At 41.3% G+C, this 18091-nt stretch overlaps 1 protein-coding gene across 5 annotated transcripts in view; it reads left to right on the top strand.

The window, feature by feature from the left end:
• Window positions 1-3337: 3337 nt before the first annotated feature.
• Window positions 3338-18091, top strand: part of SCNN1A (sodium channel epithelial 1 subunit alpha) — a 54861-nt gene continuing 40107 nt past the window's right edge. Inside the window, exons 1-5 of one of the 5 annotated variants that reach the window (XM_075215870.1) lie at window positions 3620-3690; window positions 3721-3947; window positions 13876-14184; window positions 15400-15664; window positions 16758-16948. In XM_075215870.1, coding sequence (XP_075071971.1) covers window positions 13877-14184; window positions 15400-15664; window positions 16758-16948 — 764 coding nt within the window. In that variant the 5' untranslated portion in view covers window positions 3620-3690; window positions 3721-3947; window position 13876. The other 4 variants (XM_075215868.1, XM_075215872.1, XM_075215873.1 and 1 more) reach the window with 4 other exon arrangements.

Below are 18091 nucleotides of genomic sequence, written 5' to 3'. Positions count from 1 at the left end.
GTTTGACCCTCGGCTTCCTAACTCCACTTTTGCCTGGTCCTTTGGTACTTCGTTTCTTCCTACGGTTTGACCTTGGATTGCCCGACTATGTTTGTTCACCTACTATTTAGTTAGTGGCTAACATGGAGGGCCACGACCTACATGTCTCTTGCAGTGACCCGCAAACTCCCTTGCGGGGGTCCCTAGTGAAGACCAGAGGCGTGTTAGACTCCGCCCCTCCTATCTTAGCACCGCCAATACCAGCAAGCAACCTTCAGTTCAAACAAATCTGTAACAGCAGATGTGTTGGATAAGGAGTTTTTATTTGCAGATGGTCACAGGCAGGCGTAAGTAGCGGATGAAGATGTTGACGATCATCCGAACTATCAATCTGCTTGTAATTATAGGTTTGTGAATGATTTGCAGACGCGTATTGAGACTTTAGTAGGATTTGTTGAGGGCAAACATGAAATAGAATAAAAAAAAAATGTACGTAGTGTCCCAGTGCTGCCCACTCTTACCTGCACGTGGGAATGGAGAGCTCAACATTTAAACATCACCATATTACAGTTTAAGGCGTCGTTACAGTATAAACACAGTGCACTGAGCCAGCAACATCAATAAAACATTCCTGTGGCATGTCTGGGTAGGGCATTTTAATTTGTCACAGTCATTGCAGAGTAATAGGCATCGTAGTGAAGATTACTGAAACACCGGCCAGCACTTACGAGCACGCTTAGAGCCACAAGTTGTGTCTTTAGTGAGGACTGGAAACCTCTGTGGCAGAATCCAGTTTCAGAGGTTATTTCTTAGCCATCTAGTGATGTGGTAAATAGTTATTATGCCACTGGGGTTAGGAAGGTTAGGAGAGTATTGGAAACCTTAAGTCAGTGGTCGCAGTGAAGATGTATATGGTGGTATGTCATACTGCCACTTCTACTACTGCCTTCATTGTAACACTATCACATTCCATTCACTTACATTATACATATATATATACAGTGGTAGAAGTGAGGTGTATACAGTGGTATGTCATGCTGCCACTTCTACTACTGCCTTCATTGTAACACTATCACATTCCAGTCACTTACATTATACATATATATACAGTGGTAGAAGTGGGGTGTATACAGTGGTATGTCATACTGCCACTTCTACTACTGCCTTCATTGTAACACTATCACATTCTAGTCTCTTACATTATACATATATATATATATATATATATATATATATATATATATATATATACAGTGGTAGAAGTGGAGGTGTATACAGTGGTATGTCATACTGTCACTTCTACTACTGCCTTCATTGTAACACTATTACATTCCATTCACTTACATTATATATATATATACAGTGGTAGAAGTGAGGTGTATACAGTGGTATGTCATACTGCCACTTCTACTACTGCCTTCATTGTAACACTATCACATTCCATTCACTTACATTATACATATATATATACAGTGGTAGAAATGGGGTGTATACAGTGGTATGTCATACTGCCACTTCTACTACTGCCTTCATTGTAACACTATCACATTCCATTCACTTACATTATACATATATATATAGTGGTAGAAGTGAGGTGTATACAGTGGTATGTCATACTGCCACTTCTACTACTGCCTTCATTGTAACACTATCACATTCTAGTCACTTACATTATACATATATATACAGTGGTAGAAGTGGGGGTGTATACAGTGGTATGTCATACTGCCACTTCTACTACTGCCTTCATTGTAACACTATCACATTCTAGTCACTTACATTATACATATATATACAGTGGTAGAAGTGAGGTGTATACGGTGGTATGTCATACTGCCACTTCTCCTACTGCTCTGATTGTAAAACTATCAAATTCCATTCAGTTACATATTCCATACTACCGTTTCTAAATTCCCACTTCAGTCACTGCCTTTTGTCGTCTACTGACATTAATTGGCGGTGGATATATATGTTCTGGTTATTCTATGAGAATATAGTACCGTTATTTCTGGGGCAGTTCTGCTGGGTCTGTGTTCAAATGTAAGCATTTCTTTTTCTATTTGCTTATGATCTAAATGTTAACTACCAAAGGGAGGGTATTGAGGTTGTATTTTGAAGTCCTCCTGTGTGAAGGAGCAAAACTTCGCACCCTTGTCATAGGCAAACCAAGGGGGGGGGGGGGGTTCTAGTGCCTGGAAACCCCCGTCCAAGCCTGGGGCACTGCATAATTGAGGTGGCTGGACCCTGCCCCCGCTTCACATGGCTCTGCTTGAAAAGGGAGAGCTGCGTGCACCTAAAAGTAGTGCACACAGCATTGCCCATGTATTTTATGGGGATAGAAAGAGTTGGAGAGCAGCCAAGCACTGTCTAAAAATTATAGCCACGCCCCCATGCATGCTGGCCACGCCCACTGGCGGCGTGGTGTGGAAACCCCCCCTCTACAAATCTTGCGTTTGCCCCAAGAAATCCTGCGTTTGTGTAAAGAAAATGTGCCCCACCATATTATGGAACCACTAGATCTTTTCACTTTTCGAAATAGCACTCATAAAACTGTGTTTCGATTAAACTGGCTGCTTGGACAAAAGGCTAAAATTTTAGTCAGTTGATCTGCAGTTGTGTACCTGTTTTGATTTGTGCATTGAATTAATGCTTGCATATTACACATCTGACATACAATGTTGCTCAGTTCCCTCAGAGTTTAATGCTGACACAGTTGCTCGCAAAAATGTCTGGTCATTAAATCTAATGCCAAAAAGTCACTGTACGCTCATCTGGCAGCCACTATATGTAATCATTGGCAGCCAGGGCTGTCATCATCAGCAGCTATTTATATAGCACCACTAATTCCGCAGTGCTGTACAGAGAACTCATTCACATCAGTCCCTGCCCCATTGGAGCTTACAGTCTAAATTCCATAACATACGCACACAGACAGAGAGAGGCTAAGGTCAATTTGATAGCAGCCAATTAACCTACTAGTATGTTTTTGGAGTGTGGAAGGAAACCGGAGCACTCAGAGGAAACCCACACAAACACTGGGAGAACATACAAACTCCACACGGATGATGCCATGGTCGGGAATCGATCTCATGACCCCAGTGCTGTGAGACATGAGCCCTTGATTGCAGTATGCTTGGTGTCCATTCTCTACCCAGGTGTTCTATTTTTTCTTCCACTACCTCTATTTAGATTGCTCTGTTATCATGTACAGTCTGTCATACATGACTACACTCACATGCAGAGATTATGGCGACATCCTGCTCAATGTTTTTGCTTCAGTGATCTCACCTGTTGATATGATGTAAATTAAGCTGTGTTTCCCAGGTAAGGAACAGCAGGAGGGAGGGAAAGGGGAGGATCTCAGGTACCGGACTGCCAGATTCAGCTGGAAAAAAACCAGTTCAAACTTTATTTGGTCCAGTTCAACCACAGAGGAAGGGACGGAGCCAGGAGAGAGTGTACAGGTAAGGAGGGAGCTGGAACAGAGTATACAGGTGAGGAGAGAGCTGGAACAGAGTATACAGGTGAGGAGAGAGTGTACAGGTGAGGAGGGAGCTGGAACAGAGTATACAGGTGAGGAGAGAGTGTACAGGAGAGGAGAGAGCTGGGAGAGAGTATACAGGTGAGGAGAGAGCTGGGAGAGAGTATACAGGTGAGGAGAGAGCTGGAGAGAGTGTACAGGAGAGGAGAGAGCTGGGAGAGAGTATACAGGTGAGGAGAGAGCTTAAACAGAGTGTACAGGTGAGGAGGGAGCTGGGAGAGACTGCAATGTATAATCACTGAGGGAGTTATTGTGAGCTGGTCATTCTCAGTGAACGCAGGTGAGAAAACGGACACCGGTCCTGTGAGATATACCAGAAGAACGCTGTACCAAAGTAATTCTCCAACTGCTAAGGAGAACAGAAGCATTGGCAGAAAGGAAATTAAATGTACAAAACCTCATAGACTCTACACAGAACACAGTTCAGGTTTGTTATTTCTAACATATATGTACCTGTGCTACATGCTAAGACAGTAGTGAGGGGGGGAGAGGGGGGGGTTGTGGGCAGCTGTCACCATGCCATGGGTGAGAGAGAATTTGGAAATAGTTACTAATTTGAGTCTTTAAGTCTTATGGGGGGGGGACGTAAATATATGGTTGGCAGGAATTGATTTTTTGGATCTGTAGCTCTGATTGTCCTGTGTTTTTGGATAGTGTATTTTCCGTTGCTATTTTATTTTATGTCATTTACTATTATAACATCTTGCTGAATCATGTGTTGCCTTTTTGGATTTTACAACTAAGTAGTATTTTTATTCATTTATAATATCCCTAAAAATAAATCGAATTATGTGTGTATGTTATGTGTGTGTGTACATATAAATGTGTATATGTGCATATATATGTATACACACACACATATTTATAATATTTTATAGTACCTGATAACCTATGTGTTATCACATACACATTTTCCTATTGCAGACTAAAACGATGATATTAGTGCTCACCATTTCTGAACTCATTATTGATAGATGTTTGTACATAAACATCACTTGTACATTATAACTTTAGAATGTATACTCTCCCGGAATGACTCCGAGTCAGCACTGTTGTTTGGATGGCTGCAGTCAGGGAACAATCAATTTTGCTGGTGACAATTGTGATCTTGGAGGACGAACATGTGTAAACTGTTGTCAACTAATAAACCTTCTTACCCAGGATACATAAAACGTTTATAGAAAGGGAGACTTTTCCATTAACCCTTCTATAACATTATGGAAACAAGAGATTCCAGTCCTGTGTTGCGTTTGTTTCAATATTGAGAAATAACTTGTAACATTCCACTAACTCTGACATGTCCATTTATGAGCCTCAGTGTCTCTGAAGTGTACAAGAGCCCTCTGGGCTGGACACAATTGTCAGGAAATGGACAACAATGAATGTATTGTTAGATCACTCAGTGAGATAAGGCTGCAAGTGTGTAATCTGGCGTTTGGCTTGGCTGAGCCTGGGAATTTTGACTCTTATCTACATAGCTGATCATTTATGGCTGCAAATAATGAAACCTATATTTTACTGACAATATAATGGTTCTTGTTACCAGATATTACAGACACAATATCACACTGCAGGTAATCTACTAAAAGGATTATTAAACAGTATATGTATTTAATGAAAAAGACGTATGCAGATGTACACCTCCCAGTGAGCACACAGAACTGTGGGGAATGATGATATCCCTTTTAAAGGAGTAATCTTTTTCTCTAGGTGGTAGTTGTAATTAATCCTGTGTTTGTACAGGCATAATTACAACTAAATGAGGGTTCCTTATAAACATTAGGGGCCTGAATCATTAAGGATCTTAACTTAAGAAACTTCTTATTTAAGTCTCCTGGACAAAACCATGTTACTATGCAAGGGGTGCAAATTAGTATCCTGTTTTGCACATAAGTTAAATACTGGCTGTTTTTTCATGTAACACACAAATACTTGATAGCTTATTTGTACACCTGAAATTTAAAGTTGATATTTGTGTGGTACATGAAAAAACAGTCAGTATTTAAAAACAGAATACTAATTTGCACCCCTTGCATTGTAACATGGTTTTGTCCAGGGGACTTAAATAAGAAGTTTCTTTAGTTAAGATCCTTAATGAATCAGGCCCTAGATATTTAAATCAGACAGAAAGGTTGCAGATATCTTTGTGAGGTATTACAATTCTTTACCAACTCTCAAAAAGCCTGATTTTATCAATATACATACATAAAACATGTCAATTTAAACCTAGAGAATATTGTGCAAATGTATTACTATTTCTCTACACAAATTCAATAATAATATCGGTATTGATCATTCTGCAGAGGCTCATGTTAATCTATATAAAGCTATTTATGAATATAAATGGGGACTGTCATTCAGTTTTATCAGGACAGTTTTATACAATATGTTGACCTCACCAAAAAACAAAGGTGGGGCTTCCTGATCAATGCTAGACCGGTGGCTGCGTGCAATTATACATGAGTCAATGTCAGCCATATAACTAACCACATTATACTGACACCCTAGACCAGTGGTGGGCAACAGGTGGCCTGGCGAGCCACCAGTCATCTGATGGGTATGTGAGTGGTATATGTTGGTGGTCTAGGGGCATGAGGGGGGAGATCTGATGAGCATGTGGGGGAGATCTGGTGAGCAATTGGTCTGATTGGTATAAGGGAGAGGTCTTATAGTCATGTGAGGGAGGCTTAATGGGCATATGGAGATATTTTGGGGCATGCAGTTGGGTCTGCGGAACATGTGGGGTAGTGCATGTGGGTTCTACAGGCTTGTGGGGGGTTTGAGCCCATGTGGTTGCAATTTGTGTCAAGTGAGGGGTGGAGGGTATGTGGGGATATTATAGAGCAAGAGCGGGGTCTGAGTGTCATGTGGGAGAATTTTGGAACAAGTGTTTCTTAAAGTATATCCAGCTGACTGGCATAGATCTCTCTCTCTCTCTCTCTCTCTCTCTCTCATATATTTTTGTATATATATATATATATATATATATATATATATATATATATATATATATATAGTGTGTGTTATATAATTTTTTATTATTATTTTAATTATATCCCTTTTTGGCACCAAGTTAAGTATGTATTGGTAGCAAGGTTGCATATAAGGCCACACATCTTGGCACTCCTTGACCTTGAATTATTTACTATACTCTTCAGTTTAACGAGCCGTGATGTGCGTTATATTGTCATCCAGCAGTTTCACAATGCTCCCAGTGGTATCAATGTCATGGGTTTCTGCATCACTGATCATTGCTGCTATGTTGGGTAACTTTGTTGGCAAAGTACCAGCGTGAATGCCCACCAAACTCACCTTGACCATAAAGAAACACTGTACTAAATTACATGGAAGGTGAATGAATTGCACAGTTAATCTGTTTGTCAACATTCGGCTTATTGTTTCAGTACGGGAACTGTCAGGATAGCATTATAAACCCCAGCTGCTCCTTGTAAACCAGCAATGCATTGAGTAATGCTTCAGAATAAAACATCGGCCAGACGTAAGATCCTTAGGGGCTGATTTAACAATGGGGAGGAAGCCAATTTAACAAGCATCACAGATGAATTTTTTTTTAAAATGCTTTATTTGCATTAGAATGTTTCACTGTGAATGTTTTGAATTATTTTTCACATTTTAAAAATATTTTTAAACTTTCTTTTAACGAGTGGAACCAAAAGCTCACATCGACTAAAATCCATATTGTGCCCCATAATAACGATAAAATATATTGGTGTCGCCAAAATGCCTCTGTGCAAAATATAATCCAGGAGCAAAACACCCCACCAAGAAAAAACATCACCACCCGTCTATCTGGACTCTTGTCAGCCCCTCTTATCTCTTGTCTAATACACTCATGCACCCTGAGGGAGCCTTTCTCCCGGATCCCACCGAATTCCTAGTGAAATAGGTGGAATGGGAGGAGCTCAATTCTGGTCCTGCCTCCGCAAGACGATGACGCTGAGATGACCGTGTTTTGCGGTGCTACGTCCCTTGCACTTGCCACGTGACCTCCCCTCCGGGATATCCTGGAGGGGAGGTTCTTACAGTTGTCAAGTATGAACTACCATGATAGTGAGGGGGGTGCATCCCTATGGATCCTGCATTAATTATATTGTTGCCTACTCTCCTGGAATGTCCAGGAGACGCCGGAATTTTTAGGGGTTCTAACGGACTACCGGGAGAGCAGTGCAAACTCCCACATTCTGCCCGCTTCCCTGGTGCAGCATGTGGGTGGGGCTTAATGATGTGATTCACAGTGAATCGTGTCATACTGGCCCCCCCCCCCCATATTATGTTGAAAATTGGGGCGTTTTGCAGTGGGGGCAGGGCTTAATTGCCAAGCCCCCTTGCTCTTGTCCCCATGAGATTGAAAATGTTGGTAAGTATGATTGATTAATTAAGAACAGGATAAAATAAATAGCAGTGGAACTGCAGACATCTTCTCTTCTGCTACAGCCTTACTAAGCTCCCTCTAGTGATCAGGACTGTAATTGGTTAACAATGCAGGTTCCTTCCTCTTGGTTACTATAACAGCACCCACAAACTGATCAATCTAAGGAGCTTCAGTAATATGGAGGGGGTGAAAAAATCTGATTCATATACCATACATAAATTTTTGGGTCCCATAGCAACATTTTGTAAGGGCCCCAATTTTGCTATAGGGGCCCACAAATGCCTAATTACTGCCCTGGTATTCAGTGCAAGTGTGACAGAAACTCTGTGTTTACTCTGCTACACGCAGGTACAAGGAGCAGGTAAAGTTGAAATTCCTGTGTCTGATGTACTAAACATCTGTCAATATGCCCCTATCCTAAATATCTGTCAAACAGGTAGGGGAACATTGTCAAATATGATAAATTTTAACTTTATTATATATTTGTAGGCACAGACTTAGGGGTACATGCTACAAAATGAGAGCTGTGAAATGATTGGTTGCTTTAGTATTCCTTAGTATTAGCAAATCTACCCCTTGGTGTATTACAAGTTCTCCCAGCGTTAGTTGGAGCTCTGACCTTTACAGAGCAAGAGGTAAACAGCTCTCAAATACCAGTAATAGCAAAGTTTTCACATTTTCCTTTCAGCTGAGGAATCGCATATTATTCATCGCTAATATCCTATTGCAAGGTTTTCATGTTGAGTCACTAAGAGTCATCTATGTAAATGGTGAGACTGCTGGACGTACAAGAAGAACCTGCACTCCTCCACAGAAGCATCACAGATCAAACCGTAATAGGTCTATAAATAGAATAATAACAAGTTCTGTGTCCTTACCACATTGGATTAAGAACAATAATTTATTCGTAGGATGATTCACAATCATTAACATTTCTTGCCTGTTTTCCCTACTGATTGGAACAGTGGTTCTAATTTTAAAGGAGCACATTCATATTATTTAATTTTAAACAGTCATTTGCACACAGCAGCGGCAGCCATTTTGTGTACTGAACCAATATTAATCAAAATATCATGTGACCTATAAACTCGCCAGTGACATGGCCGATGCGCTAACTGACTAATATTCATGATGCCATTGGCTTCTAGTGAATTCATAGCCGGCATTTTCATCAATGTGGGTCAAGCTCACAAAATGTATTGGGATTATGTAATCGTTCTTATCAGTCCCTGCCCCACTGGAGCTAATATTCTAAATCGGACTTTCCCCACTCTCCCAGAATGTGCAGGAAACTCCCAAATTCCTGCGGGACGGGGGCCTTGATGACACGATTGCATCATTTTTACCCTCCAGCAGCCTCTTGCAGTCAGCACTCCAAAGTAACAATATGGGTATCCTTCAGAGTATATCCTCCCGCAGTATTACCGCTACCGTTTATCTAGACAGTCCTGTGTCACCCAGCCTGGGCTGATGACTCACACAGACCCTGTCCTTGTAGGGTTTCCTCTGGCAGCACCACTATGCCCGGCCCTGAGGGTTTCGTGCTGTTGTCTTGTACATCAGGATCCTCCAAGATAGAATTATTCCATTGGAATTGTGCTCTCCTTGTATACCTGACTGTCTACTCAGGGAGTAGGGTCAAGATTTCTGAATCCTCCCCCTTTCAGCAGGGGTCTATCAGTGAACACTTAAATAATGTAACTGTTAGACATATCGTCTCTGTTACCATGACTGTACAATGGAATGGCTTTACTGAATTAGCTATTTGGTTGGCTACACTAAACTAAGGGTTATAATAGTACATTAGAGAATAACATGACACTTCGCGCTTGCGTGAAACATTAAGAAATTTGAGACATTGGGGGGAATTCAATTCCCCCCAGAATACCGCTGTGGTTATCCTATTACTGTTAATATGGTAAATTTAACACTGAGGGAGCCGCAAGCAAAAAGCCGGCATTGAAATGACCGCATTAACGGTAATTATGCACACTATTACCGTAATATTGGTAATAGTGCACAGGCTGCGTTACTCTTTACAGTAACGCGGTCAATTGAAACACCCCCCCCCCCCCATTGTATCTGCAGCGTTACACGTTCTAAGTCTAAGATACATATTGATACAATAACATTTACATTGATACATATTAATACATTTCCCAATGCTATTTCAGCTGGTATAATACTGTGGGGACACACTGCACATTATCTGGATGTACAAGTTGACTCAGATAATTAATGTGGGCTTCCAGCTAACTATCTTAACAATCCCTCAGACATTGTGATTACATAATTTACATTAATAACAAGCCACGCCTCATAACAATGGACATTTGAGACACATGATAATTACCTTATATAACACAACTACCTAAATCTCCATCCTGTCATGCAATATGGCTTCTGTTGTCCTGCTCTTTTCACACAATGGGGTAACAGTCTTTATATTTCCAATACATACAATACTGCAGGTAATAGCAAGGACAAAATGTGCCTAATGACATGAAACAAAAATATGCATAATACACCGATGCTCTGGTGTATATACTTAGACTGGGCCAGAGATTAAAAAGTACAATAGACTGTGATAAATGGGTGATGAATTAAAAGTCCTCAGTCCAATAGGCCCCGGTTTCGTCACAAAGCCATTCCACTATCTTCTCTATATTGGGTTATTTAATTACAACATACGTGTACTAGGTTTGTGATATAGATAATAAATTATGTTTGGATTACAATAGTTCGATTTTTCCTTGTCTGAACTTTATATTCCAGCCCAGCATTAAGGGACATTTATGAAAGCGCAAAATTGCAGCCAGCAGAAGCGTTGCACTCACAGCGTATCATTCAAACGAAGGACCAGAAGCTGCAGACAGCCTCACAGTTAGTAATCAGCTGCCCCACCGTATCAGAGGCTGACACTCAGTGTGGGGGGAAAAAAATTAAAAATGAATGGGTGTTATTATGTTATTGAACCCCAAACCTTGGCGCGCTAGGCAACTGCATAGTGAAGCTTATTGGTAACGCGACCATGCTGTTTTAAGATGTGCCTGTTCTTCTGATTATACACCCATTTACATGCAGAAGGCATGGATTAGCGGGGTAACGTTTTGGTGTTTTTAGATTGTAGCAAAATTTTCTTTGCAAGAGAGCGGATCAGGGCATTGTGGCTGAATGTAGTACAGGTGCACTTGCACCCCTTCGTAGCAGGATGCCATGTAAAGGGGAGGGGCTTCTTTAGCTGAACAGGCACAGTACAATTGACAGACTTGCAACCTTGCCCTGCAAAATAAGAACAATGTGGATTTGTAGATGCATACACAAATGCAGAAATTAAATTTTGTTTACGGGACGAGATAATGAAATGAGATTCAAGCTGTGCTGTTGTTCCTTGCTAGGTTGTAAAAGGAGCTCTGGAGGTGCTGCTAACCAGGACAGGTCCTATACTACAACGTATGATTTTTGTACCATCTAGGCACATTTTATCCCGGGGAGCAGATTTATAGGCAAATACATACCCATGTAGTGAAAATATTAAAACTGTGGCTTATGTAAGAAAAACAACTTCAACTTCTCTTCACTCTTTTGATTAACATAATACATAAGCAAGCAGTATTTTAGAACAGTTTAGAGGTTGTAATTAACAAGCGAGGGGGATCGTAATTGTGTAAGGAGGACAACACACGTGATGAACTGCTCATCTACATTTTTGTAAATTAACCTAACTGTGGAAAGCAGGTTACACCTACCAGGTTTGAAGACTGATCACAAAGCCAACAAGTCTAAGTCAATTTCATTTCATGCTGTTTTAAGATGTGCCTGTTCTTCTTGTTATACACTCATTTCTCTTTTACCCCCCACATTCAATCCCTTGCCCAATTCTGTCGCTTCCAACTTTGCAACATTGCCCGCATCTGGGCCTTCCTATCTCATGAAGCAACCAAAACTATTAACCACGCGCTTATCATTTCCCAACTGGACTACTGCTAACCTTCTCCTCACCGGCCTCCCCCGTTCTCGCCTCGCCCCCCTTCATTGCGAGGCTTATCTTCCTTTCTCGCCGCTCCTCTTCTGCATGCCCTCTCTGCCTTGCCCTACACTGGCTCCCCTTCCCCTACCGAAACCTTTTCAAACTTCTTGCCCTCACCTACAAGGCTCTCTCCCACTCTACTGCTCCTTATATCTCCAATCTCCTCTCTATCCACATTCCCACCCGGTCCCTGTGTTCGGCCAATGTTCGTCGCCTCTTGTCCACTCTGATCACCTCATCCCACTCCAGAATTCAAGACTTCTCCCAAACTGCCCCCCTGCACTGGAATGACCTCCCACGCTCCATCCGTTTGTTCCCTAACTTGTGCTCCTTCAAACAGGCACTCAAAACTCATCTCTTCCTCAAAGCCTAGCAGCCTTCCACTTAACACTCTTTTCATGCTCGCTCTCATCGCCTGGCTCCTCCTCTGAAGAGGGGTGCGCTTGCTCCCCTGCTCTGACTCCCTTTGTGCAGGCCGTCTATTTCCCCTCCCTTTAGGATAAAAGCTCTTATGAGCAGGGCCCTTCTCCCTCCTGTCTATCTACCTTCTCTTCTGCTCCAACTTCAATATATTTGCTCTGCCTGGAGCCTCTGAAGTCCTGGTATTACTTGTTTATTGTTCTGTACTGTTTCCTGTACTGTCCATCGGCGCTGAGGAAGCCTTGTGGCGCCTTATAAATAAATAATAATAATGTAGTAGTACGCTTCACACCACAATTATCCTGCACTAGTTTATCAGGAGCCTCAAGTCACTTCTCTGAGTTGTCGGTTGATCCTGCTCTCTCCACTATGTAGCGCTTGCTCTGTGACTTCCCATCTGCCTTCACTCTCCTCCCCACATCATGACCCTTTGCTCAGTCACATGAGTGGATAGGTCAGTGCCTACCATAACATATATGATATGGGATCTATTTTGGACACAGCAGCTAGATTGATTTTCCTTGCAAATCGTTCTTCCTCTGCTGAGCCAAACTGTCATACTTTACATTGGTTACCTGTTTTTTACCAAATCCAATATAAAATACATCTACTAAATTACAAGGCCATCAGCAAAACTGCACCTACATACATCTCCTCACTTGTCTCAAAATATCTCCCAACTCGGCACCTCCGTTCTGCACAAGATCTGCGTCTCTCTTCCACTCTCCTCACATCCTTCCATTCCCCGCTACAGGACTTTGTTCGAGCTGCACCCACTTTGAAAAATTCCCTCCCTCGCACAATAAGGCTTTCTTCTGGTCTACAAACCTTAAAGCATTCTCTAAAAAGCCATCTCTTCAGACAAGCTTATAATATTCCTCAACCATCCTCTTAACCTTATTATTTTACCCTATTACAACTCGTTACACAATTCACACAAGACAACACTCTGACACCCTGGCCAACATTGCTGTATAACTGGATCATATAGTATACAAATCACTTTTTACTTTTGTAATCTGGTTGGACCAATATGCAAATGTAGATTTAACCTCATGTATCCGACTCCCATTGACCTATAGATGGTAAGCTTGCAGGCAGGGCCCTCTTACCTATCTGTCTGTATTATCCAGTATTGTCTATTACTGTGTTTGTCCTCAATTGTAAAGTGCTATAGAATTTGCTGGCACTATATAAATGAATGTTGATGATGGCTTATTGGTTGTTTGAGACAGGTGGTCTGTCTGCCAGAGAACACTCCAGTTTAGAACATTACTGAGTAATGCTGGCTCATTCTTCGTACTAATATTGTGACCCAGTATTATGATTAACACTGGACCAAATTTCCAATTGTAGGTACCTTTTAACCACTCTACCTGGTGTACACTAGCGAGCGCACACACACACACCAACAGGACTAAGTGTTATGGATGAAATTAATAAATGTTTTCATATTGTGCACTTTGATATAAATGAAATGGGTGTTTTTTTTTTTTTATTTTGACTTTCCAGAATGGCTGAGGAGGAGAAGACGAGCAAGGAAGGTCTCATCGAGTTCTATTCCTCGTACCGGGAACTCTTTGAGTTCTTCTGCAACAATACAACCATTCATGGGGCCATCCGGCTGGTATGTTCCCGTAACAACCGCATGAAAACTGCCTTCTGGCTCGTCTTGTTCCTGGTTACATTTGGACTCATGTACTGGCAGTTCGGACTTCTCTTTGGACAGTATTTCAGTTACCCAGTGAGCATTAATCTTAATGTCAACTCGGACAGACTGCCGTTCCCAGCTGTGACTGTGTGTACCCTGAACCCATACAGGTGAGGAACGAAATGTCACCAATAACCACCTCGTAGGTGTGTGAATTAAACAAGGAGAGACTCAATAATGAATACATCAAATGTGTTTATACCAGAGGTGTAGGAAGTAATATAGTAATATTCATTAAACTTCAAAATTTGTGCAAATAATATTTTGAATTAAATACATTTTTTGCACAAATTCTAGTGTTTTGTGCATGGATCTGGGCATCAAGGTGGTGATATATGAAGGGGTATCTTCTCATAGGAGGAGTTCAGTGAATCTGGCCTTTCCTTGATGAACGTCCTCAGAGGGGCAGGTTTCTCGTGGACTTAGAAAGTACTACAAGGGTGTTATTTTAATGATTTCAATCTGATGCAAGATAAACAAATGAATGTTGTTTGTTACACTTTCAAATGCTTTATTTAACTTGCTGTCTGTTTGATAGAGCAAGGTGGAGAAACATCCACTTGTCCCCGTGTACATTTTCAGGGATATGTAGACGTTTCTCTTTCTTACAGGCTAAGGACTAAAAGTAACGGCCCTTGTAGACTCCCACTTGCCAAGCTCTGGAAATCCCAGTATGCACTGTACATGGACTACAGCTAATCTGCACATCCGACTTGGCAGTGAAATTTCTATCACCAAGACTTACAGAGGAGAACCAATATGATTCTTAACCAGTGTAAATATACTGGTTCTTCCCTCTACAGCTGATACAACGTGGGTTGGCCAAGTGAAATCATCCTACCGCCCTCCTACGTCCATTGACGTTTTACTTACCACGTTGCCCTCTCTGAGCCATCAACACAGCATTTACTGGCAAAAGAAAAGAAAGGGCAATGTCCACTAACCCAGGGCAATCAGACACTTTCTTCCATTGTCTCCATTGTATTAGATTGATTAAAGCTTATTGTGTATTGGTTTCTGTGGGTTATTAGACATTTCTTAGATAATAAAGCCATTTGATTATTTTGGTGCATATTTGGTACCCATCAAATAAATGAACTATTTAATTTTTAGCTTTCTTATGTAATGGGTACATATCTTGCTTCACTTTTGTCTGGTTTTTTTTGTTTGTTTTTTTCACTAATCTACAAATGCACAAATAGTGAGCCATTATAGGAAAACTGAATAATACCAGACAGGACAGACATTCATTATAACTATAGATGTGAATTTGGTCTGTTAAAAATAAATGTCTTAACATGCATTGGGTTACTCTCAATTTCCAGATACCATGCTATACTGGATGACGTGGATCAATTGGACAGACAAACACAGGAGACCTTATTTGCTCTATACAAGTACAATGGTACTGGGGTGCAAGGAAGGATTCCTTCCAACAGAAGAAAACGTGAAGCCGAAGAGCCACTTCCTTTCCCTCTTGAGAGGTTCCCGGTTAAAGAAAGTCTTCATAGGAAAGTCCGAAGTGTAGACACTGGCGACAATGAAGATATGCAAGTCGAACGCAAAGATTGGGATATTGGCTTCAAACTGGTGAGTAGAATTATCGTGAGTGACATCTCCTACTGGTAATGTTACCATGCCTTCTATCACTGCTTCTAGTTATAATGTATCCTCTCTATTACCTGGAGCATATCTCGATCAGCGGTGAGCTACAAGGTTTTTTGTTTTGTTTTTTTTCGCTTTTTTTTTATGGGCCTTGGTTGAATAAAAAGGACATAAAGAAGCGTCAGATCCCATTATTATATCAGAGCACCAACATGAAGTGTTCACTCAGCCTAAAGCTTAGGTTAATCTGTGAGTGGCTAGTCAAGTTAATGCAAAGGCATTATCATCCTAGCAGAAATTAACCTACTAAATAGACTGTGTGAAAACACTGTACTCACTCTGTGACATGAGAATAGCTAGGAAGACAACCAAAGATAGCAAATTATTCAGGAGAGAGACATGTAATCTCTTGGAGAGCCACCAGTTGGCCAACACCATCCGTGGTGTTTGTGTGTGGTGGACTTTGTTAGTGGTGGAAACACTAATAAAATGCACCACATGCGTGAAGGGACCCAGAAACATCAACTGTAAAGGTGATTGCTGTTGTTTCTACAGACTATACATTGTTCATGTTATGATGAGTATGTATGGACCAGGCTGTGAAGATAATACACTGCTGCTGTCATAAAACGCACAACGCGTTTTGAGACTCTCTGTCCTCCGCTTTATAGCCTGATGCATGAAGTTTACAAGCAACCTCTTTTACATCTGATGTTTTGATTTATAACCACTACCACCACACTATGCAGAACCTTGCTCATTTGTAGTGCCGAGTACATTGCTTTGGAGCAAACTCTGTTTTCCTTTTTCTGGATGGATCAATGGGCTTGTCCAGAAACACAGAAGAGAGTTGGAGACTTAAAGCAATGTATTTAGTAAACGTTGCAGAATGTCATGTACAAACCAATACATTAAAGTCATTTGAAAGTAGACATTCCATGAAAAATATCCATCCAAATGATTACCGGAAGCTCCAAACACTTCCAGTCGTTCTCCAGGAACCAGTGGATCAAGTCAAAGCAGGTCCACTGTGTAACCTTTTCCCATAAACTGAATTCTATTTTATTATTGCCCATAGTGTAATGAGACTGGGGAGGACTGCATCTACCAGACCTACAGCTCCGGGGTGGATGCCATCCGGGAATGGTATCGCTTCCATTATATAAATATCCTTGCCAGAGTACCCAATAATGGCGACAAGAGTGAGGAACAGTTGGAGAACTTCATCTTTTCCTGCAGATATAATGAGCGGTACTGCATGCAGAATGGGTGAGTAGGTGAAGAAAAAGGAATGGAACTGAGACAGAAGTCTTCACAAATTGGAGGGACGAAAGTTAAAATTATACTGTTGACGAAATGATATGAATATCAATGAGAGAGTCTGCCCCTTGAACCCACAACAGGTCATTGTTGTCTTCACAAGCCGAGTCTGTTAGATGTTGAGATGGACTTGTCTACACTAGTACTTGTGTGTGTCGCAAAGCAGACTTAAAAGGGTTAATCCTGAAACGGGTTCTGCTTTTTTGCCATTGTAGAATATACATCAAAATGATGTTATCATTGGAATAATATCATTGAATTACTTCATTGAAAGTAACATATAAGTGTTAATGCTTACGACCACCTAGATGAGCTTTTAGAACAGAATAGGGTAGAGATCTTCACCTATAGCAGTCGGCTTTCCCGTAGAGCTTTATGTGCTCACAGGTAATCGGATGCCCCCAGGTCTTAGGCTCAGAGTAGTAAAAGCTCATCAAAGATGGCCACAGCGCAGGTGGTATCAGGGGCATGCTAGCCCAGCTGGAGCGAATGGTCAGAGGCAGGCCAAGGTCAGAGGTCCGTAGCAAAACAGCGAGGTCCAGAATACTAGCAACGGTCGGGCCGACTATCTGGTAGTCTCCATGAGGACCGGGACGCCAGGGAGAGGGGCAGCTCCTAACAATAAGGTCATTTTTCAGAACCACTTAAACATATCATCTGGTGAGTAATCCATGTTAAAAAGAAATGTAGGGCTCTATTAATCATTAATTATTGAGGGATAAAGAGCCCTATTGCCAGAGCAAATGACCTCTCTACGTGGCAATAAGAATGTTTCTTGTTTGTTTGATCACTGCTCATAGGCACAATAAAAAATCCCTTATTTCCAGTTTTTCAAAAGAAAATTACCAGCTGAGACCCAATGTTACTGGTCTGTAGAGATATAGAGATAAGGGTTCAACTTTACCAGACCAATGTCCGTAACTATACACATGTATGATCCTGAATGCCATCTATCTGGCACTCAGGTACGCAGTGCAACTCCGATTTGGGCCTTCCGTTCCGCTACTAAAAAATAAAATTTAAATAAATAATGTGTATGTATGGGGGATATATATATATATATAATTAGTCCCTTCAGTCTGAATCCACATT

This window comes from Mixophyes fleayi, chromosome 6 (genome assembly GCF_038048845.1).
Source record: "Mixophyes fleayi isolate aMixFle1 chromosome 6, aMixFle1.hap1, whole genome shotgun sequence".
Taxonomy (NCBI): domain Eukaryota; kingdom Metazoa; phylum Chordata; class Amphibia; order Anura; family Limnodynastidae; genus Mixophyes; species Mixophyes fleayi.
The sequence above is the reverse complement of the archived record's forward strand: the minus strand, read 5'-3'. Positions and strand labels throughout refer to the sequence as shown.